Source organism: Ailuropoda melanoleuca, chromosome 3 (assembly GCF_002007445.2).
Source record: "Ailuropoda melanoleuca isolate Jingjing chromosome 3, ASM200744v2, whole genome shotgun sequence".
In the NCBI taxonomy this organism is placed as follows: Eukaryota; Metazoa; Chordata; class Mammalia; order Carnivora; family Ursidae; genus Ailuropoda; species Ailuropoda melanoleuca.
Genome location: NC_048220.1, coordinates 139,548,797 through 139,571,933, shown reverse-complemented (window position 1 = coordinate 139,571,933; position 23,137 = coordinate 139,548,797). Strand labels below are relative to the sequence as shown.

Here is a 23,137-nt window from a genome sequence, read left to right as displayed (position 1 = left end):
GAGAAGGAAGAGCCCTTCCTGACGCAGGCTGGCTCTGCCCCATACGGCTCCTCCTGGCCACGTGTGGCCGCTGAGTGCCTGGCATGGGGCTGGGGCTCCCGAGGAGCTGAGCTATTTGTGAGATTTAATACAAAGTAATTAAAATCTAAAACCTGAAACTTGACCCTGTACACCTTCCAAGTGAACACATGAGTGATTTCTAACGCAACCCCAGTCCCTGGGCCCGGAAAATGCCGTTTTGGAAAATCACTTCCTAGGAGACGGTCACTGTAATCCATTGTTATTTATTAGCTTTTAGAAAAAGCCATACATTCAAAAAAGTAAGTTTATTGGCTTGATGTAATTAGATCAATGAAACCCTATTTTAACCTCAGGATTTCTCCTAGTGCCATGTATGAACGTGACAGAGTCGTCTGTATTAAGACAGATAAGTGCCCAGTTAAGCTGGGCTCTGAATCTGAGGTTATAGTTCATGTCCTTCATCATTTGCCATGTTCATCATTTTAAAGGACGTACTTAATTAAAAAGCAAGAAGTCCACACCTGAGCTGTCAGCTGCTCCATAAACAGCCCTAGGTTTTTACTAATAGTGAGGATATTACTCTGTCACTCAAATTCTTCAGGTACTGACCGGGTTTGGGTTTGTTTTTGTTTTTGTTTTTTAGGGGTTAAAAGTGAAATTCTATCATGCATTAGCATTTTCTACCAAATTTATGTTTCAGAGAAAATAATGAGTTTCAGGATTCCCTGATTTATATAAAGTGAAAATTAAATCAAATGACCAAAGCATCCCAAAGCGCATTTCTGGATGCAAGCTATTTTGAGGAAGTTTTACACGTGGCCACAGCTAAACATACTTGTGCAACCACTCGAGTAAATTTCTTCTTGCCTCGTCAATATAGGGCTTGTCTTCTGCTGAACAATCTTCTCTCTTTCGATGCACGAAGCCATGGGTTTGCCCAGAAAATGTTTTAATTTGATATTCCACTTTGCAGTGTTTTTTCAACTTCTGGGTCAGCAAAGACACCTGATATGCAAAAGATTTCACGATAGGATGATTTTAACAATCTAGTCATATTTTCCATTCTCCAAATCCTCTCTGAATGCTCATAAAAGAAATTTAACATCACTGCCTTAAGTTCTGGAGCTATTATGAATTTTTTACTTTTAATTTTATACCTAACACAGTCCTTACCTCTGGCAAAGGAGAGGATTCCGAGCAATATAAAAATGATACAGTATCAGTTATTTGCAATTGTATTAATATCTTTTGTGTATCATTCAATATATAACAAAATAGTCAATATATTCAAGTATAAATTATTTTAAATTTGTATTAATATAATGTGTTAGTTATGAATAACAACAATAATTTCTAAATGACTGCTTTTGAACCAGTTTTCTTCTGCTTTTTTCTTATCAACATACTGGGTTTAACACACCCAATTCTTTTTTTTTTTTTTTAAGTAAACTCTACCTTCAACATGGAGCTCAAACTCACAACCCCGAGGTCAAGAGTTGCAAGCTTCACCAACTAAGCCAGCCAGGCGCCCCCACACCCATGTCTTTAAAGACACACACCTTAACTCGTGGGTTACACATGGGAGGATGGGGAGTCAGGGCCTGCTTCGATGCCCAGTAAACAGACCGCAAGAGGAACACTTTTAGGGGGTGACAGCCCCTAAGTCCCTAACAACACCCACCTTTAAAACTTTTTTTTTAAAGATTTTATTTGACAGAGAAAGAAAACACAAGTGCGGGGGAGCATTAGAGGGAAGAGGGAGAAGCAGGCTCCCCACTGAGCAGGGAGCCCCACGTGGGGCTCAATCTCAGGACCCTGGGATCATGACCTGAACCAAAGGCAGACACTTAACCGAATGAGCCATCCAGGTGCCCCATCACCTTTAAAACTTTAATCTTGATGGGGGTGCCTGGGTGGCTCAGTCGCTAAGCATCTGCCTTCGGCTCAGGGCGTGATTCTGGAGTTCTGGGATCGAGCCCCACGTCAGGCTTTTCCGCTGGAAGCCTGCTTCTTCCTCTCCCACTCCCCCTGCTTGTGTTCCCTCTCTCGCTGGCTGTCTCTCTCTCTGTTAAATAAACAAATAAATTCTTTTAAAAAACAAACAAACAAAAAACTTTAATCTTGAATAATATATTTGGAGCAACAAATGAACCCTTCGGGATATTTTCCTTGGAAGGTCAAACCATGTTATTAAATATAAAAATGAGAAGAGGAGGGGCGCCTGGGGGGCTCAGTTGGTTAAGCGTCGGACTCTTGGTTTCAGCTCAGGTCATGATCTCAGGGTCATGGGATCAGCCCCAGGTCCCGCTTCACGCTCAGCAGGGAGTCAGCTTGAGGATTCTCTCTCCCTCTCTGCCTCTCCACCAACTCGCAACCATGCTCTCTCTCTAAATAAATAAATCTTAAAAAAAGAAAGAAAAAGAAAGAAAGAAAGAAAGAAAAAGAAAGAAAGAAAGAAAGGAGAAGAGGAACAATGCCAACTTACTTGCTCAAGGGGAATCACAGCATCATTTTCAGCAAAAATGAACAATGTGGGGTTCTTTAAACTGTGCACATCTTCAGAGTCCTTGACGATGCCTGGAAGATGGGGCAGAAACATGGGGTAGGATTTCCCATCACAAGCCTCAGAAATCTCTGTGGGTTTGGTTTGATTTTTCAAAATAAAATACGTGCTTTGGGTTTCGGTTTAGTTCCTTTTTAGCAATTCCACGGAAGTGGCCTGGCCTATAAAATTAGCCTGAAAGAGAAACTCATCTCGTCAGACCTTCCTGCTCTCACTTCACGAGGAGTCAGGCCAGAAATAATGGAATTAGACCTTGCTGTCTGCTTGCCCTGCACAGAGACAGAAGCAGCCTGAAAAATGCTCCCGTGTGTGACATGCCTTCGTTGACAAACAGGTGACAAACTTTCAAATCCAGACCATGTGGCTACTACTGTCCTAGAAGTCTCTCACAGTCCACACAAGCCCCACAGCTTCTGACCTCAGTTTGCCGAATGCCTTCATTCATAAGGTGGGCGGCTGTTCACGGGGTAGTTGTGCTCAGACAAGACCACAGGTGTGATGTCAAGGGTATGACATCACCGGTGTGGTACCCGGTCCTCACAGGCCATCTGTAAAAGTTAGCTTTCATCCTTCACTTCAGAATTTTAGCGAGCCTTTGGCCAAAAGCCTGTGCTGCCTTGGGGATTCAGACAACTGCGGGTGTGCCCACTCGTACAGGAAAATAAGCCAAAGTTCTGCAAGATGACGCCACTTTAAGGTAACAGTAGTGTTAAAGGAAATTATTCTGACGCTTGTGAAGGAGTTTTATTCCAGAGGGACAACCATAGTGGGGTTTGGCTGTAGGGGAGAGAGATCGCTCAACCAGAATACCAGGAAAGTGGGGATTAATGGCCAAGGAGCAGGGTTGGGGGCAGTGGGTGCAAAATGACTAAGAGGAAACATCAGAGTAGGACGGATTCTGGCCAGAGGACATGACGGGATTCTTGCCCGACAAGATACAGAGGGTGGGGGGTGAGGAATTTGGTCAGACATCCGAAGTGGGGGATTCTCACTAAACTGCCCCAATGGGCCAAGGACAGAGCCCGGTCAGGGCCTCCTCAGAAAGAGGACTCACAGAGGAGCCTGGATCGGGTATGGTCGGGGGCAGGGTCCACGTCAGTAGGAAAAAGAAAATAATGGGTGTATCCCGCTTCCATGTCCTGTGGGCAGCACAGCAAAGCTAAGTAGCCCAGAAAGCCTCCCCTCACCTTTAACTCCTCTCGAGGAGGCAGGGAGCCACAGGAGGGACGGCCACACTCCCTGTCCCACTCTGTTAAGGCCACGTTGCGTGGCCGGACATCGGTTTGATGCCCCCAGGCGGCTCTGAGTCCTGCCATTCTGCAGCTCATGCAGTGTGCAACAGCGGCCAGAAGGGGGTGCTGGCGAGGCGTCCACGCAGGAGAGCCTTCTACTATTTCACACAAGGGGACAGTCACCCCCATTGTGCCCAACAGCAACTGACAACTTACCCTCTTTGATGTTAGTATTTAAAGGATTTTTTTTAATGCTAAAAGTAAGCAAAAATACCACAAGGAGAAACCATTAATCCAAATAAGAATCCTTAGTGTAACTGTGCGACATACTACCATGAAAGAAAGCCAAATTTCCTTCTGTGTCTTGTTTTTTTTTTTTAAACATTTTTATGGTCCGCTTCTCTATCATGAACTTAGTGTGCCCCGTCTCTACACACGTGTTGGTATTTCACTGCTATGATACCTGTGGTCTGTTTGGCTAAAACGAGTATGCTGCCACCTACATTTTGGAGTCTTTTTCTTTCCTTCCTTCTTTATACGTATATTGTGTGTGTACGTGCAGCTGAAAATAACTCCTATCTTGGGAAAATACCTCCAGAGGTGTTCCTCATAAAGGATAGTGCTTGATATTAACCATGATCATGAAATAAATGTTATCCCCTTCACCCTCGGGGGAGAAATCGAGGCCTCGGTTCGGTGAGTCTCCCAACAGCACACTGTGGGGACCAGGACTCCTCGATCCCGTGACATCCTCTGGTTCCTGCATTATGAACCTGCACCTTTACTTCCCGATTTGTAAAGCCAAGCTCCTTACGACGGGCATCTCGGGCTGTGTAGGGCTCCCGGCACTGCGAGCTTGGGAAGAGGCTCGTGGCGGTCACTCGACCCCTCCCCGTTTGCACTGTGTAAATGTACAAGGCAGATTTACCGTAGACAGACACCCCTGCCCTGAATTCGGGGTACTTCATCATCACGTGATGGACGGCCACTCCACCCCAGCAGAATCCCACGACGCCGATTTTCTGGGCGTGACACTGTTGTTTCAGATACTTCAAGACAGCATCCACCTCTCTAGAACAGAAAGTTATTCAAGAATCAACAGATACAGGGGGCGCCTGGGTGGCTCCAGTCGTTAAGCGTCTGCCTTCGGCTCAGGGCGTGATCCCAGGGTCCTGGGATCCAACCCCACATTGGGCTCCCTGCTCCACTGGGAGCCTGCTTCTTCCTCTCCCACTCCCCCTGCTTGTGCTCCCTCTCTCGCTGGCTGTCTCTCTCTGTCAAATAAATAAATAAATAAAATCTTTAAAAAAAAAAGAGAGAGAGAGAATCAACAGATACAGATCACTTACAGCCAAGCTCAGAGAAACAGAGAGAGTAGGGTGGTGACCGGGGCGGGCCCGAGGAAATGGTGAAATACTGGACAAAGGGCACAAACTTCCAGTTCGGGGTTGTAATGTGCAGCCTGGTGACTAGAGTCGATTAGACTGCATGCTCTCCGTGAAGGCTGCTACGAGGGCGGACCTAAAGCGTTCTCACCACCAAAAGGAAAGAGTAACTATGTGACGGGATAGAGGTGTTAGCTAAGGCTATGGGGGCGATCATTTTGCAATATGTAAATGTGTTAAATCAACACAGCACACACCTTAAACTTAACATTATATGTCAAGTGTATCTCAGTAAAGCCCGGGGAAGGGGGCAGGCAAAACAATCAAGAGGTATTTTGTCAGCCCCCCCCGGGGAGGGGGGAGCGAGCAGGACAGCAAGTGCTATGCCGACAGACAGTAATGGGGCTTCAGCAGCAGCTCTTCCTGAAAGTTCTGCGAATCTCCTGGAGCTCTGTCCTCACCACGTGTCGCAGTGATGCATATCTCCCCACAGGTCTCCCCACAGCTCTCACCACCAAGCACAGCCTGCTCCAACCACCTGACCCAGCCGGGAGCGGCTGTTTGCAAACCACAGATCGGACCAGCTCACATCCCAGCTGAAAGCTGAGCCCTGGCCTTGCACAGCCTCCAAATCAAGGCCAAAGGCCAAAGCACAGCTCCTAAGACCTGATCCCAAGATCCACCCCACACCCCACCCACACCGAGCACGGCAGCCTGCTCTCCTCCAACAGACACTAGCCCCAACCGGCAGCTCCCCAAACTCTCTGACTTGGCACATTCACTCCCGCAGCTAACATCCCGACTCCGGACCGCCCATCCCCTCCCGTGCTCAAAGAGCACAGAGGGACTTGGAAATCCGCCAGCACCATGCAAGCCAGGAGAGTACCAAGAATAGCGGCGCTGTCTTCGCAAATGGTTCATTTGCAAATTGCTAGTTTGGAACTCAGTGCATTTTCAACTAGAAGCAATACACGCAAATGGAGGTAGGGAAGCAAGGCCAGCCAAAATGTTCTGTTTGATTGGATAAGGAAGAAACGCTGTTGGGGCGCCTGGGTGGCACCGCGGTTAAGCGTCTGCCTTCGGCTCAGGGCGTGATCCCAGCGTTCTGGGATTGAGACCCACATCAGGCTCCTCTGCTAGGAGACTCCTTCTTCCTCTCCCACTCCCCCTGCTTGTGTTCCCTCTCTCGCTGGCTGTCTCTGTCAAATAAATAAATAAAATCTTTAAAAAAAAAAAAAAGGAAGAAACGCTGTTTACAATTTAAAAAAGAAAAAGAAAGCCATTCTATTATACTTCCTTCCCCTTTTGATCCCAGCATGTCCTTGAGCACCTTTAAATATATGTATCCACCACTGTGTATAGTTATATTCATAATGTGAGCAGTAATTAAGTAATTCCGCAAGATAACATGGAAAGAGCAATAGTTGACATTTGGGGTTTTAAATTTTCCTCGAATGTTTTGATCTTAAGAATAACTGCCTTAATTGGAGGGGACAAGAAGGAAGAGACTATTTCTATAAAAATACTTTAACTCAAGTGAACATGTCTGCTGGTGTTGCTCTGCAGTGTTCCCCACTTTTCTGGGAGCACCAGGGTTTAGCTTTGGATGCACCTTTCCCCCCATTCCCCAGTGCTTGGCTCATATACCTTGGGGGACTCTGCCCTAGGTTCCAGGAGTGAAGTGTGTGGCTCAGGCTGGCCATCGGCGCATAGCAATCTCCTGGCCACAATGACTGATTCAAGAATGGACCTGTGACTGAGCCTTCACCATCAGGGCAAAATGAGAATGTTGCTGAGTTGCTGTAAAGGGAACAATGGAAGGCTGGAGCTGCTGCAGCCATCTCGCCACCCAGAGGCAAAAGCTGCCTGAGAATGGAGCCAGTGTACAGGCAATGAAGAGAAATGTTGTAAGGCAAGTCCTGGAAATACTGTACTATAAACAACCCCTACCTCAAGCCAGAAACTACCTCTTTCCAGCTCTATAAACCGATAAATCCCATGACTGCTGAAGCATTCAAGATGGGTTTTCTGTGACTTATAAACAAAAATACTTGACAGATAAAAGGATTTCAGTCTCCTTTCAAAGTTAGTGTTTCTCTTTGTTTTGGTTTTGGTTTTTTGTTTTGTTTTTTGAGAGAGAGAGAGNTTTTTTGTTTTGTTTTGAGAGAGAGAGAGAGCACATGAGCGGGGAGGGGGGTAGAGCAGAGGAAGGGGGAGAATCTTAAGCAAGCATGGAGCCCAACATGGGTCTTAATCTCACGATCCAGGATCATGACCTGAGGCGAAATCAAGAGTCAGATGTTTAACCAACTGAGCCACCCAGGTGCCCCACCCAGTGTTTGTTTTATGTCTCATTTTTATTTAAAATGCGTGGCTCTCCCTTTCCCCTGTAGAACAGTACCGCTGGGCTACTCTGACACCTGCCAGAAATGATCACTGTGCTTCGTGCTCAAGGACGTGTGGCCAATGTGGCCACAGGCAGGGGACAACACTCCTAGCAGCTCCCCCAAGGGGAAGGCAGACCCACACAGTTTTTCCTCAGAAAGCAGCAAACGGTCCCAATATTCTCGCCGACCCCAGCCCCACGGGGAAAGCTGAATCTCGCACCCCGTCCCAGTCTCTGTGCCTCTCTTGTGCTTCGACCTCTAATTTTCTCCTCGCTTCTTGCTTCATTTTGTTTCTCTTGGGGTTGCAGGTCCCCTGGGAGGGACTCGGAAAAGGTGTGTGTACCGGAGGCTTGTCCCCAGGAATCTCAGGGGCGAAGGGGAGGGNGCAGGGAAAGCTAAATCTCGCACCCCGTCCCAGTCTCTGTGCCTCTCTTGTGCTTCGACCTCTAATTTTCTCCTCGCTTCTTGCTTCATTTTGTTTCTCTTGGGGTTGCAGGTCCCCTGGGAGGGACTCGGAAAAGGTGTGTGTACCGGAGGCTTGTCCCCAGGAATCTCAGGGGCGAAGGGGAGGGACGGACGCAGAGCCGGGCAGGGGGAGAAGCTGGCCGTGGCACAGTCCCCACACAGGCCTCAGCCAGCTCCTCAGGGGAGCTCGGAGCTGGCGTGGCCACTGAGGGTTCCCCTGACCGGAGGTGAGGGACCCAGGCCTTCATATCCCTGCAGGGAGACTCCTCAGGATGGGGCAGAGGAAAACGAGGCAGCTGATGTCCCAGAGACAGCCCCAAGGACAGCTGATGGGCTGGTGACACAAATGCCCAGGTGACTGCATGTTAACACAGCCTCAGGTGCTCGGCCATGCCGGGAGCTCCCAGGGCAGCCAGGAGCACAGGCCCCTGAGAGAGGGTGGCCCCAGTGAGTGTGGGGCATGAGAAGGGGCCGAGGAGCCAGGCAGGGGTGCTCAGCAGGGCCCCTGGCCCTTTGGGCTATGGGCAGAGGTCTGCCCGGAGTTCACCAGCCCAGGGGACAGAGAGGGCCAGCAGCCCTGGGGTCAACTCTGAAGGGCACTCTGGTGGGAGAAGAAAGGAGCAGAAAGTTCCAAGGACCGAGTTACTACAGGCAGGAGACCACATTCTTAGCAGTTTCCCCAACCTCAGCTGGGGGAGCGGCTGATCAAACCCATGGCATCCGTCAGGTGACAGGGAAGGAGCGTGTTCAGAAGGACAGATGGCCAAGGTGAATCAGGGCAGGTGTTGGGGGAACCTCCTTTGCCCTGGGCTCACATTTACTTGTTCGGAAAGAGCTTGGCATGAGAGAACACTCCTGGCCCCTTTCCCCCTCCATACTTAGCCCAGACAGAAGAGGGTGTCTGAGCGGCAGCTGAGACCCTTGCTTCTGGGCTAGTGGAGCTAATTCAATGAAAAGCTGAAATCTTGGGGGGATCCCCCTCTTTTCTTCTCACTGCTCCCTGGACCCTGTCAAGACAGCAGTCCTGGTCTGATGGGCCTGAGTCTGGGCCCGAAGTCTCTCAGAGGGGGAGCTGGGGGATCAGGTCTAGGCTGGGGGGAGGGGATGGCCCTTTTGGTTTCCAGTCCTCTGAGCAATCATGGGGCTAGCTAGCCTCCACTCCAGCTTCTTTCCTCTGGCCGTTGCCTCGACTGGTTCTGCAGCCAGGACAGGAAGGAAGAAGTGTTGACCCTATGGATCCCCAAAGCCCCCAATGTCAAGGGAAATCGCACCACCTACAAAGCTCCCTTGGCATGAGCGCCATGAAGTTTCTCCGAGAGGGAAGCAGACGAGCCTGCTGGTCAGCAGGAGAGCTTGCTGGTGTCCCACCTTCCAGACCACACACAGTGCTCGATGACATCGGTTTCCTTAAGCATTAGCCCTGCCCGAGGAAGTCCCACCATGATTGGGGAGGGGGGGGCCTGAATGGTGAAGCCACACCCACTTCTTCCTCTAACCTCCGCTATCCTGGGGGCCCTGGGATGGGGGTCGGGGGATGGGGGTGGCACAAACATGGCTGATAACTTACTTATCAATCTTTCTGGCATCTCTTGTTTTCAACCACTCGGGGAAGGTGGACCAGTCCGCAGAAGGGTGCCACGGCTCCTGCCCTACGAAGAAGTCTGGGACGATGGTCCTGTCAAATAGGGACAGTCATTGCTCTTCCTTTCGGAGCTGCTGGTCTTTGCTTACATTCATTAAGAAGCTCGCTACGTTGGTGACTCTGATTCACAGGGGAAGAAAAGTGGAGACCACGAAGGCCAAGTTTGATCACATCAAAGAGGCCAGCTGGCGCCAGGCCAGACCACTTCGGATTTCACAACCATAGGTGCGTGGCTTCTGGCAGCCTGCTTAGAGCCCAGCCCATCTGAAATGACGAGGCAATCTGGTAGGGCACAGTCCCCACCAGATTTATGGCACAGGATGGCGCCCAGGGCCCCCCTCCCTCACCCCGGAGGAGCTGCGTCGCTCAGCCGGCCTTTTGCAGCAGCCCCAGGTCAGAGGGTACACCTGGGTCGCATGTCCAGTCACGATGACGAAGCAATTTTCCCCAGCCTCCACCCAGGATGCCGACAGGGCACAACCGCCTGCCCGGAGAGAAAGGTCTCTTGCAGGTTCTAAAACAGGCGGCAGAGAGAAAACAAGCCAGTTCCCTGAGTCCATGTCCATCCTCCATGCTAATCAACCCCCGGGGTCGGGTCCACACGGCACTGGCCGGAGACTCGCTTCCTAAAATAAAGGCCATCGCCAAGGATGGCGGAACCCGGCTCTTCCTGCCAGGGTGGGAGGAACCCTGAAATCTGGGCCAGAAGAATCCAAGTTCAAGTCCCAGTACCGCCCTGTCTGCCCCGCGACCTTAACAAGTCACTTTTAGCCTCATTTTCTTGGTCCGATGAACAGACGGCACCGCCTGACCTCAGAGGATTATTTTGAGGGCAAAGGGGGTTGGATAAGTGGGAGAGAGCTTTGTTAATCACGGGCGCCTTTGCTCATGGTTTCTGTCCCATCTCCAACTAAAGGACCCACCGTAAGACAATGGAAGGTACAGTCCCACGCACCTGCCGGCTGCAGGGCGAGAGGGCAAGCTCCATCCTCACACCTCAGGGCAGTCCCAGCCTCGTGGGGGTGTTGGGAGGACGAAGGACACTTCTCCCTGTAACGCCCTCCGCATGGGGTCTGGCCGAGCCACAGGGCAACCGGGGTTGGCTACTGTGTTTCCTACTGGGTTTGCCCCTAGTAAGTTACGTGGCCTCCCGTTCCAGACGAAATCTGGGGCACGCAAAAGTGAAAGCTCAAGTGCAAACCCTCTTTTCAGTCTACACTAACGTTGAGTCACATGACCGACAGTGGGCGTGCTACCTTCAAATCGATTTCTCTTGTAGGAAAACGAGGTAGGCGCACGCTTTGATTTGCAGCTTTTTGAGAAAACAAAGGAAATTGGGGTGCGCCACACTCGGGGCTGGCGAGTCACAGGCTGTCTGGAAGCTGGAGGGAAGGAATGGCTCCTCCTCTCCTCCGTGTTTACTGACACTTTGCCATGACCTGGCGTGGTGGGGAGCAGACAGGTGTGTTCTCGACACTTGATCCGACAAAGGCCTAACCTTCGGGAGATCCGACAAGGGTCTCACTGCGCTCTTCTGGAACCCCCGGGAACTTGGACAGGACCATGATCGCTTGTGTTTAGCATGTGTTTAACCCAGGCTAACCACGGGCGCCCTGCTTGTGAAATCTGACCTGGGATGAGATGTGCCGAGGGCCAAGGAGCAGATCCATTTCACAGCGGGCGAGGTCTGCCCCAGGCGTCCTGTACCTGTGTCCAGGCAGGCCCCACATCGGGAAATAACTCTCCGATGAGTCTACAGGCCCAAGCACTGCGAGGAGAAGCCGAAGCCCCAGGGGTGGGCTGGGAGCAGTGGCTGCCTCTGGAGGCCAGGTGGTGGTTAGACTCAGGTGATATTCATTCCCTGTTTACCTGCACCCGGTGAGATGAGGAAGTAGGTCACTTAGAATGCAGGTGGGGCTTTTGGGTTTGGTTTTGTTTTCCCTCAAGGGAACAAAATAGATCACAGAAATTTAAGGAAAGTAACAGAACTTCATACGTACGTGTATCCGTTTCCTGCGATCATGTCAGCCATGTATCTGGTATTGGGCAACTGCCAGCCAAATATATCCTGAATGACAATCACAGCCTTGCCTGTGTCGAAGGGGGGCTTGGTGACATAAGCCTTGATGTGCTCGACTTGAACTTCGCGCCCCATCCCTCCATACTCTATCCTGTGGCCAATGTCACACGGACAAGGATAAGCCTCGTTAGCCATTGCAGAGATTCGAGTTGGGCTACAGAAAGAGAAGCAGGCATTATATTCTGAATGGTGCAAATCCAAAGATTATAAACAGTAAGCAAACTAAAATCAAGAGTATAGAATAGAATTCATTTTAACTATACTCATCGTGTATTCATGGAGGAAAAAGCTGGTAACTTGTGATTCTGAGCAGGGCTAATAGGAATCCATTCCCATTACAAACACTAGACATAGCAGAGTGAAAGTAATCAACAGATAAAAATTAAAATGGTGGCACTCCTAGAAACAAGGGAACAACCCCCAGCCAAGATTGGAAAGGAGACTTGAAGCCAGGGTCAGGGTGGCATGAGCAGATACAGAGGGAGCCCGGCGATGCTGGGGACCAGGCTAGACCCAAAAACAAGCCCTAAAACCCCCCATGAGATGGGGATTTGTGACTGAGACCCCATGCAGTGTCAGAGCCCCCAAAGGTTTATATTTAGTGGGGAAAATAAAAACAAAAAACAACAAAAGGAAAAAAAAAAAGAAACTCTACCAACAAGGACTAGGACCATGGTTAGAAAGCCAAGGGAGGGGAAAAAAAGAAACCAATCCCCCAAAATGTCCCCTCTCCTTTCAAAGTAGGAATACCTAGACTGTGAAATTAACAGAACTGACCCTGGGCACTGAAGTTCCTGGGCAGCTGGAAGAAGCAAATGCAAATCATCTTAGAACAAAGACTTTGACATTCCAGGACAAAAGACACTACTCCCCCGAAGAGGGCCGGTAAAGGGGAAAGCCAAGGGTAGCTGGCGTCTGGAGAGAAGGGGCAGGGAAGGTCAACTGTTTTTGCTGGCAGATGGCACGTGGGGGCATCAGGCAAAGAGGAACCAATCCCCCAAAATGTCCCCTCTCCTTTCAAAGTAGGAATACCTAGACTGTGAAATTAACAGAACTGACCCTGGGCACTGAAGTTCCTGGGCAGCTGGAAGAAGCAAATGCAAATCATCTTAGAACAAAGACTTTGACATTCCAGGACAAAAGACACTACTCCCCCGAAGAGGGCCGGTAAAGGGGAAAGCCAAGGGTAGCTGGCGTCTGGAGAGAAGGGGCAGGGAAGGTCAACTGTTTTTGCTGGCAGATGGCACGTGGGGGCATCAGGCAAAGAGGAGTCCATGAGGACGAGGGGTTTTGCCAGAGCAACTGGAAAAGGAGAAAGGGTCTTTATTTTTTTTTTTAAGATTTTATTTATTTATTTGACAGAGATAGAGACAGCCAGCGAGAGAGGGAACACAAGCAGGGGGAGNGAGAGGAAGAAGCAGGCTCATAGCGGAGGAGCCTGATGTGGGGCTCGATCCCATAACGCCGGGATCACGCCCTGAGCCGAAGGCAGACGCTTAACCGCTCTGCCACCCAGGCACCCCGAGAAAGGGTCTTTAAATGAGAAGGGGGAGACTCGGGAAGAGCAGGTTGGAGGAAATCGGGTCTTAGATGTGGGGTGGTAAGCCTGAAACGTCCGTCAGACGAGCTGAGTGGACAGCTCATCACAAGAAGTTCAGGGCAGGGGTCCAAGCTGAAACTACAAACTTGAGAAGAGTCAGCAATATACAGTCGAGCCTCTTTTTTTTTTTTTTTTTTTTTTTTTNAGCCTTTTTTTTTTTTTTTTTTTGCAGATTCCATACACATGAATTTGCCTAGTTGCAAAATTTACTTGCAACTCCAAAATCAATATTTGCAGTGCTTTCGCCACCATCCACAGACTTCCGTAGAGCAATGACAGATCCGAGTCACTGACACGCAGGGTCCCAGCCAAGGTCGAACAAGGCAACGCTCTCCTTCTCAGTCAGCTCCCACCGCAAACAAGTATCCTGTTCACTTTCTGTTGAGTTCGGCGTCTTCTGCATTTCTGTGCTTTTGGCTGGCAATGTCGTTGTTTACGAACGGACTCCACGCATAGTGCTAAAGAGCTGTCTAGTGACCCTAAGGGCACGAAGGCTGCGATGCGCCTCCAAAAATAATACGTACAGTACACAAGCCTAGTTCAGGTGTGCACTACACCCGCTGACGGCAGGTGCAATGTCAGTGAATCAACTCTGTATTAGATACGGTGTCTCTACACAGAAACACACGTAAAACGGGGTGATGCATTGACCAGTTGACAGAAACGTGACCAGAGGCTCGGAGCAGTGGCTCGGGATTTGCTAGTCCGCTGTCCACGTGACTTTATCGACCATGACGATGGTTGGCCCTTGAACTACGTGGGTTTTAACTGCAGGGCTCCCCTTACGCATGGATTTGTTTTCCATAAATACAGTCCAGGACTGTGAATGTATTTTCTCTTTTTTATAACTTTATTAATATTTTCTTTTCTCTAGCTTACTTCACTGTAAGAATTCAGTATATAATACAGATAACACGCAAAATACGTGTCAATCATCGGTTTATATTACTGGCAAGGCTTCTGGTCGATGGTAGGCTATTAGGAGTTACGTTTCTGAGGAGTAAAAAGTTACATGCAGATTTCTGACTGCACAGAGCTCAGCGCCCCTAACCCCCGTGTTGTTCAAGGGTCAACTATGCTGTAAATAATGAGAATCAGCTGTACGTTGTATTTAAAGCCTTGAGGGTGAATGACATCATGAAGGGAATGACAGTAGATAAAGAAGAGAAGGATCCAGAAGATGGAGCCCTGGGGTCTTCACCATAAAAGGCTTTGGGAAGTAAGAAGGAACAAGACAGTGAGTCTGAGAAGAAACAGCGAGTGAGAGGGGAGGAACCCACAGTCATGGGCCTGGAGCCATGTGAAGACGGGGTTTCAAGGAGGCAGAGTGTAGACCGAGACATTCTGCAAGAAGCTCAGGGTGACTTCCACAAGAACAGGTCTGGAGGACCGGGGTGGGCAAGACAGCAGCGAGCTGGAGAGAATGACAGGAGAGAATGACAGGATGAACACAGAAGCCCTTCAAGGCTTTAGCCAGAAACAGGAGCAAAGAGAGTGAGCAGAAGATAGAGGGAAGATAGGGCAACAAGTGTTTTTATTTATTTATTTTTTAAGATTTATGTATTTATTCCAAAGAGAGAGAGTGAGAGAGAGAGAGAACACGTGGGAAGGGGAGGGGCAGAGGGAGAGTGAGAAGCAGGCTCCCCACTGAGCAGGGAGCCCAATGCGGGACTGGATCCCAGGACCATGACCTGAGCCCAAGGCAGACGCTTCACCGACTGAGCCACCCAGGCGCCCCCTTTTTATTTTTTAATGGAAGAAATTTCAGCACATTTATAGGTGGATGAGAGTGGTACCTCACGGAGGAAAACAAAGCAAAACCAAACCAAACCGAAGATGCGAGGGGCACAGGATCAGCACGGGGAGATGACCTTCCCTGGAAGCGTAGACGGGTCCTCCACGGTCCCGGGAGGGAAGAGAAGGCTGGGCAATGTGGGGGCAGGGGGCTGTGGACACTCCCTACTCACATCTGCTCAGAGAACTGAGAGCAGAGTCAACAGTGGGGGTGAGAGCAGCGGGGAGGTCGGAAGGAACAGGAGAAGTGGGAAAATGAAGGACCAGGGAAATGTACACGGTCCCAGAGGCTGTGTCCCTCCAGCCACGTCCAGCGGCAGGACGGTGGTTTGAAGCAGGCAGAGAGATCGAGCAGAACAGGACCGGGCTCTGGAGGTCATTACGGGGGCAGGAGGGCACGGTGGATCCGTGGCCAGAGGACAGACTGGCCAAGAAGGGGATAAGATGCGACACTGAGCAACCCAGGGGAGCAAACAGATCACAGTGGACCCCACCTACTGTGTCGCAGCCCTGCCAGATGGTGAGAAACCTGAGGAGGGAAGCAAAAGGAATCTGTTAGAAGAAAACAGAGAATACCGCTTTCTTGAGTCTTAGCATAAAGCTGCATTTCTTTCATTAGGCCCAAAAAACATAAGCTACAAAGAAAAAGATTAATAAATTTCATTAAGTACGTATGAGTCTGCTCGAGCTTCCGTGACAAAATAGCACAGGCTGGGCTATGTATTTCTCATAGTTCTGGAGGCAGGAACTCCCAGAACATATGAACGTGCCCTTATTTGGAAACAGGATCTTTACAGAGGTAATCAAGTTAAGATGAGGTACCGGGGTGGCTCAGTCAGTGCAGCGTCTGACTCTCCATTTCGGCTCAGGTCATGATCTCGAGGTTGTGAGATACAGCCCCGCATTGGGCTCCTCACCCAGCAGGCAGTCTGCTCGAGATTCTCTCCCTCTCCTTCTGCCCCTCCCCTCTCAAATAAATACATAAATCTTTTTTTAAAAATGTTAAGATGAGGATTAGGGTGGCCACTAACCCGATAACTAGTATCCCTTATAAGAAGAGGGAAATTTAGATACAGAGACACATGGGGACGAAGGCCACCTGAAGACATAGGCAGAGATTGGAGTGAGGCACCTACAAGCCCAGGAACACCAGGGACTGCTAGCAACCATCAGAAACTAGGAGAGAAGCAAGCAAGGATACCCTCTGTAGGTTTCAGAGAAAGCAGGGCCCTGCGGACACCGTCATTTCAGACTTCTGGCCCCAGAAATGTGAGAATACATTTCTGTTGCTGTAAGTCACCCAGCTGGGTGACAGACTACATGTATACTTACCAATATGATAAATCTTAGAAACGTAATGCTATATAAAAGACAATGGCCTTTTTGACGCTAAGTAAACACTAAAAAGAAAAATAGTCCTGATTTTTCCAATAAATACACTGTTGTAAAAGTGTAATGCATAAACACATCACTCTTAGACAGTGGTTACTGGCAAGGGAGAGAGGGTGGAGACTGCTGGCTTTAATTGCATTTGTTACATTTTATTTCCTAAGAAAGTTTTGATTAAGGACAAAATGTTCCCATGTTTTAAGCCTGGGTCACGTGTATATGGGTGGCTGTTATATTATGTCCTGTGCCTTTCAGAATATTTTAGAAAGAAAATAACTACATTTTAAAGAAACACAAATTAAGAGCTAGTCATTTGCTCAAAGAAAATTTTTAACTATCCCTCACGGTTTTGTTTTCACAAGCCCAGTTATAAAACTATTGTTAGTAAGAGAAGTCACAACAATCCAGTACCAACGGCGGCAAATTTTATGTCCAATGCACTATTTGTGGACAGCCAATTCCTTAGGCTGATTTTTTTCTTTTTTTTAAATTTAAATTCTATTTAGTTGACATACGGTTCATCATTTACATATAACACCCAGTGCTCATTACAAGTGCCCTCCTTAATGCCCATCACCTATCTATCCCAACCCCCGCCCACCTCCCTCCAGCAATCCTCAGTTTGTTTTCCACAGTTAAGAGTCTCTCATGATTTGCTTCCCTCTCTCTCTCTTTTCCCCCTTCCAAGTATTCATGTTTTGTTTCTTAAATTCCACATGAGTAAAATCGTACGGTATTTGTCTTTCTCTGTGAGACTTATTTCACTTAGCATAATACACTCTAGCTCCCTCTGCGTCATTGCAAATGGCAAGATTTCTTTCTTTTTGATGGCTGAGTAGTAGTCCATTGTGTGTGTGTGTGTGTGTGTGTGTGTGTGTGTATACATAAATAGACATTTTTCCAAAGAAGACATCCAGATGGCCAACAGACACATGAAAAGATGCTCAACGTCACTCATCATCAGGGAAATACAAATCAAAACCACAATGAATTGTTTCCATAGTTTGGCTATTGTTGATAATGCTGACATAAACATCGGGGTGTATGTATCCTTTCAGTGTGTATTTTAGAATCCTTGAGTAAGTACCTAGTAGTGCAATTGCTGGATCATAGGCTAGCTCTATTTTTAACTTTTTGAGGAACTGCCATACTGTTTTCCAGAGTGGCTACACCAGTTTGCATTCCCACCAACAGTGCACGAGGGTTCCCCTTTCTCTGCATCCTCGCCAACACCTGTTGTCTCCTGTGTTGTTAATTTTAGCCACTCTGACAGGTGTGAGGTGATATCTCATTGTGGTTTTGATTTGTATTTCCCCGATGATGAGTGATGCTGAGCATCTTTCATGTGTCTGGTAGCCATCTGGATGTCTTCTTTGGAAAAATGTCTATTTATGTCTTCTGCCCGTTTCTTAAGTAGATTATTTGTTTTTAGGGTGTTGGGTTTAATAAGTTCTTTATAGATTTTGGATACTAACCCTTTATTGCATATGTCATTTGCAAATATCTTCTCCCATTCCGTAGGCTGCCTTTTAGTTTTGTTGATTGTTTCCTTTGCTGTGCGGAAGCTTTTTATCTTGATGAAGTGCCAATAGTACATTTTTGCCCTTGCTTCCTTTCCCCCATTGACGTGTCTAGTAAGAAACTGCTACAGCCAAGGTCAAAGAGGTTGCTGCCTGTGTTCTCCTCCAGAATTTTGATCGTTTCCTATCTCACATTTAGGTCTTTCATCCATTTTGAATTTATTTTTGTGTAAGAAAATGGCCCAGTTTCATTCTTCTGCATGTTGCTGTCAGTTTTCCCAACACCATTTGTTAAAGAGACTGTCTTTTTTCCATTGGATATTCTTTCCTCCTTTGCCAAAGGTTAGTTGACCATATAGTTGTGGATCCATTTCTGGGTTCTTTATTCTGTGCTGTTGACCTATGTGTCTGTTTTGGTGCCAGTATATACTGTCTTGATGATCACAGCTTTGTAATAGGGCTTGAAGTCCAGAATCATGATGCCTCCAGTTTTGCTTTTATTTTTCAGAATTGCTTTGGCTATTGGCAACTTTTGTGGTTCCATACAAATTTTAGGACTGTTTCTTCTAGCTCTATAAAAAATGCTGGTGGTATCTTGATAAGGATTGCATTAAGTATGTAGATTGCTTTAGGTAATATAGACATTTTAATGTTTGTTCTTCCAATCCAAGATCATGGGATGTTTTCCCATTTCTTTAAGTCCTCTTCAATTTCTTTCATAAGTATTTTATAGTTTTCAGAGTACAGATCTTTTACGTCTTTGGTTAGGTTTATTCCTAGGTATCTTATGGGTCTTGGTGCAATTATGAATGGAATCGATTCCTTGATTTCGGTTTCTGTTGCATATTGATTGATGTATACGAAGGTAACACTTCTGTTCGTGATTTTATATCCTGCGATGTTGCTGAATTCATGTATCAGTTCTAGCAACATTCTGGTAGACTATTTCAGGTTTTCTACATAGAGTATCATGTCATCTACAAATAATGAAAGTTTGACTTCTTCCTTGACGATTTGGATGTCCTTAGGCTGATTTCTTCCCTGAGTTATCCTATGGGGCCTCGGAGACCACAAAATATCCTGGCCATTCCAAAGCACCCTTGAACCTGAATCTTTTTACTTTATCTTCAGTTGATACCCGCTTTCCAGAAGGAATGTTTATGGCCAGGAGAGCCGCCATCTGGACTGATCTGCACAAAGGGGCAGTGCCCAGAAGAGCCTGGTGTGGAAGGCTGGACTCCAGCCAGACCCGTCCGTGGCACAGCATTGCAGTGTGTTTTCTAGGCCAAGGCCACAGGGCGGGCAGACATTTTCCAGGGACTACACACCCCTGAGGCTCCCAGGGAAAGAGCCTCGTGGAACATAGCGGAGCCGCTCCACTGACCGGAGGAAACACACAATTTCTGTACATCCCTTCCGGGATTTTGGCTTTACCCCACCCCATGACACATTTGTTAAAGGAGAATTTTCAGAGAAAAGTAAATCCATGACTCTCATAAGATTTTTTTTTTAAATGAACACATAAAGGATTTTATTTTACTCATATAATAGGGAACGAGGTGGCTGTGATCTGGTTTGAAGGAAGAAGGAAAGAGCACAAATGTTTACAGCATAAAGGTACATTGAGATTGCAAAAGGAGAGAAAACAGATTTTTCCACAAGTAGGAGGAACCCAACTGATTCTCCACCAGAGGGGACAGAATTTACTAACTTACTGGTTACCAGCGGCTTACAAAGAGTTTCAGTGGCACCAAGGCAATGACCAGGGCCAGAGTCGGACGACCCAGAAGGGTGTGCCACCGATGACAGAGGCTGTCCCAAAAAAACACGAAGTTTCTCCTGCATGACATTCATTGTGAGGTCGCTCACAGTGAGCAAAAGGTTTCCTCCTACATGGGGATGGGACTGTGGGTCTGACGTGTACAGTGGGGCTTCATAAAATGTGTCAAGAAGGGCTTTTCCAGGGCTGGCTTGGTCGGTAGAGCATGCAACTCTTGATCTCCGAGTTGTGAGTTTGAGCCCCCACGTTGGGTGGAGAAATTACTTCAAATCTTAAAAAAAAAAAAAAAAAAAAAAAAAAATAGAAGAAGGGCTCTTCTGTTTCCTGGCAGGTGGCTTGGCAACACTCACAGGCCACCTCGAGATCAGATCTGTGGTCTCCACTAGTGAAGCCTCTGGAACTGAGAACCTTCCTCATGGCACCAAGGAGAATGAAGATGGGCCCCTGCAGAGGAGATCCTGGCTGGCACGTTCTTTGACAAGGCCACACTGGCTAGCAGGGCTAACGCTCGTGATCCGCCCATGACCTTCATGCAAGATGCCACAGAAGTGTGAGTGACCTCAAGGACCGCTTTCCCAAAGTGACTCACAGTCCCTTAACCATCTCTCTCCTTCACCAAGCTCCTCGGAACTCTTCTCAAACAGACTCTGGAGTTTCCAATGGCCTCTCTGCCATGTCTAGTTCCGGTAAGAATTCTGCTAAGTCAGTTTCACAGAATCCCTGACTCTCCAAATCTAATCTGGTTCCTCATCCTCCACTACCCCCTGGGTGAGATCTGATCACACTGGCTTGTCTTCTGCAAGAACCCCGTTAGGTCGGTTTTCCGGAACTCCCATCCCCTGTGATGTTTCCTCTTAGCCATTTTCCATCCATGGACCCCCACTCCACTCCTTGGCTCTAAATTCCCACTTTTCTTTGTTATTTGCGGAGTTGATCCCAATCTCTCTCCCCCACTGTAGAACCCCACTTCAGTGGTCATTACACGTATCCCTATGGTCCTGAATAAGGTCTGCCTTCCATTCTTTAACAAATGCCTTGACTGAATGATTTGTTCTTCAACACCCTGCCGCCCTGCTTCACACACTGAGTGCTTCCCCAGTATCACAAGTCAAGACCCATGGGGATCACTGGTGCCTGTCTGATCAGCCAATTCCAAGGGGCTGACCTGTCCTGCCCCCTCTCCTAACCTGAGCCTTCTTGAGGCATTCCTTTGCCCCACATAGATCTGTGCTTCTTGACATCTCACCTGAACCAGTTATAACATCTGCCTGGTTCCCTCTTTCATGAATAAAATAGAATCTTTAACACGTGCCATTTAAAAAATATTTTTTAAAGTAATCTCTACACCCAACATGGGGCTCGAATTCACAACCCCGAGATCAAGAGTCGCATGGGCTACCTGACGGAGCCCGCCAGGTGCCCCAACACATGCTCATTTTTATATCTGTATGAGAGTCATGATTTTACCTTTCGCTGAAAATTATCTTTTAACAATGCAATTGAACAGCATTCCGTTTTTCTCACGGGAAGTCAGAAAGGCAAGAAATGGGTGGTAAAGCGTGGTCCAGCAAGTCTGGTTTTTCTGCTCTCATACCCCCAAGGATTTAAGTAACTCAGAAGTCAGACTTCCCAATGCAATGATGTTCTCCTACAGAAACAGAGAAAACAGATTTCGACGAGCAAAGGGAATTGCCATCGATGGGGCTGTAACCGCCAAAGAAGACAAGGAATAAATGGCTAGAAGCTTCAGAGATCTGGAAACCATCAGCAAACAAAACAAAGGCTGAAAGGTAACAGGAAGGTGGTGACTAACAGGGAAGGCTCCGCATTTCCCCTTCCTGGGTAAACAACTACAGAAACTTGCCTGGCCACTGATTTTCCATCTATCTTGCAGCTGGGAAGGCTCAGGCACAGCCCTACTTATCCGTCTACCTGTCGATGACCCTACGAAGGCCAACAACTCCAGATGTTTATTTGTCAGCAATCACACTTGCGTTTTCCCCAGGATACAGGTCTAGGCAGCATTCACTAGAAAGGCAGATCTGATGAGTACCCACCGGCCTGCAAGCGTGCCGATCATACGGCTGCCTCTGGCCTTCAGAGGCCTGGAGAGCGTTCCCCGGCACCTGTGGGGCTCACTTCTGACCACCTTGTTCTAAATGGGCTTTGAAAACAACAGGCTGTATTTCCCCTCGGCAGGTAGACCCAAATCACCTCCAACTTACGTGGCTGGGTGTGTGACCTGTGGGGTCTCTCTTGGCAACACGCACCAAGTACCCAGCACCAAGGATGTCGCCATGTCTCCTCTCTAGACCCAGGAGCCACCCGAAGGAAATACTGCCAATGTGGATAATGATGTTTGAAGCCGGAGTCCATCTTGCCAGTTCAGGTGAAAGAATGAACACGGGGTCATACTGACCCCAGGCACAGCCAGACCAGTCAAGGAACAAGGAACACGTGGGCCTAGGCTCAAGGGTTAAGAATGCTGTTCAACTTTCTAACCTAAGGAACACAGATATGTCCCAGATTCCAAGCTTCCTCAGATGGAAAAGACCAACACGGCACCAAAGTGGTCAGCTGCTAATGTGACCTCATGGGTCCCCAGTCAACGGTGTCCACCTCCTAGGACAGCCCTTCCCAAATTTTGCCCTTAAAAGCCCTCATCTGCAAGCCACCGAGGATTCTGGACTTTTGAGCAATTGTTGCCGGTTTTCCTGGGTGGCCCCACACCAGTAAATCAAGGATCTTTCTCCTCTGCAAAAGCTCGGTGTCAGTTTTTATCGGCTTGCTGCCTGTCTGGCGGACAAACTCTCACTTGCTTCGGTTACATTTTGAGGCAAATATGCTCATTTTCCCACAGGTTTATACTGGTAAAAACTCCACGACAGAAACGTCCAACTCTAGGACAGCAATGACAAAGAGTACTCGATGGCATGAAAGAAAGGCCCCAGACAAATGGAAAAAATAAAGAGTTTCTGTACAGGATGATTTCAACCACGTTTTTCAACCGTGTGGCTACCCAGCACAGGAAAACGCACCAAAGGCCGCTGGCCACGGCTGCTTTGCCGCAGTGACAACGTGCTGCAGCTTTGGTAGAAGTCAGGTTCTGAAAAAGGGCTTTGATCGGCTCCTGACCTGTGCACACGGTGACCCGCTCTACCTCCCGCAAAACGCGCGAGGGAGCGCAGAGCGGGGCTGCGCGCGTTGCTGGGTCCCCGCGGCGCACGTACCTGTCCGCCGCCCGAAGCCTGCGTTCTCGCCGCGCGGAGGCGGCCCGCC

General features: G+C 48.3%; 1 protein-coding gene across 3 annotated transcripts; it reads right to left on the bottom strand.

Annotated features, from left to right (window-relative positions):
- Positions 1–268: 268 nt before the first annotated feature.
- On the bottom strand, positions 269–23,131 carry CMBL (carboxymethylenebutenolidase homolog). Of its 3 annotated transcripts, none has more exons than XM_011224158.2 (6): positions 23,089–23,131; positions 11,696–11,929; positions 9,621–9,728; positions 4,745–4,887; positions 2,507–2,598; positions 269–1,026 (listed from the first exon to the last, which is right to left on the bottom strand). In XM_011224158.2, exons 2-6 carry the CDS (start codon positions 11,908–11,910, stop codon positions 847–849), a joined length of 738 nt encoding a protein of 245 aa, XP_011222460.1. In that variant the 5' UTR covers positions 11,911–11,929; positions 23,089–23,131; the 3' UTR covers positions 269–846. The 3 variants fall into 3 exon arrangements, with proteins under 3 accessions (XP_011222460.1, XP_019654595.1, XP_019654594.1); XM_019799035.2 differs by lacking the exon at positions 23,089–23,131 and adding an exon at positions 21,326–21,509 and having other exon boundaries at positions 847–1,026; XM_019799036.2 differs by lacking the exon at positions 9,621–9,728.
- Positions 23,132–23,137: the final 6 nt, after the last annotated feature.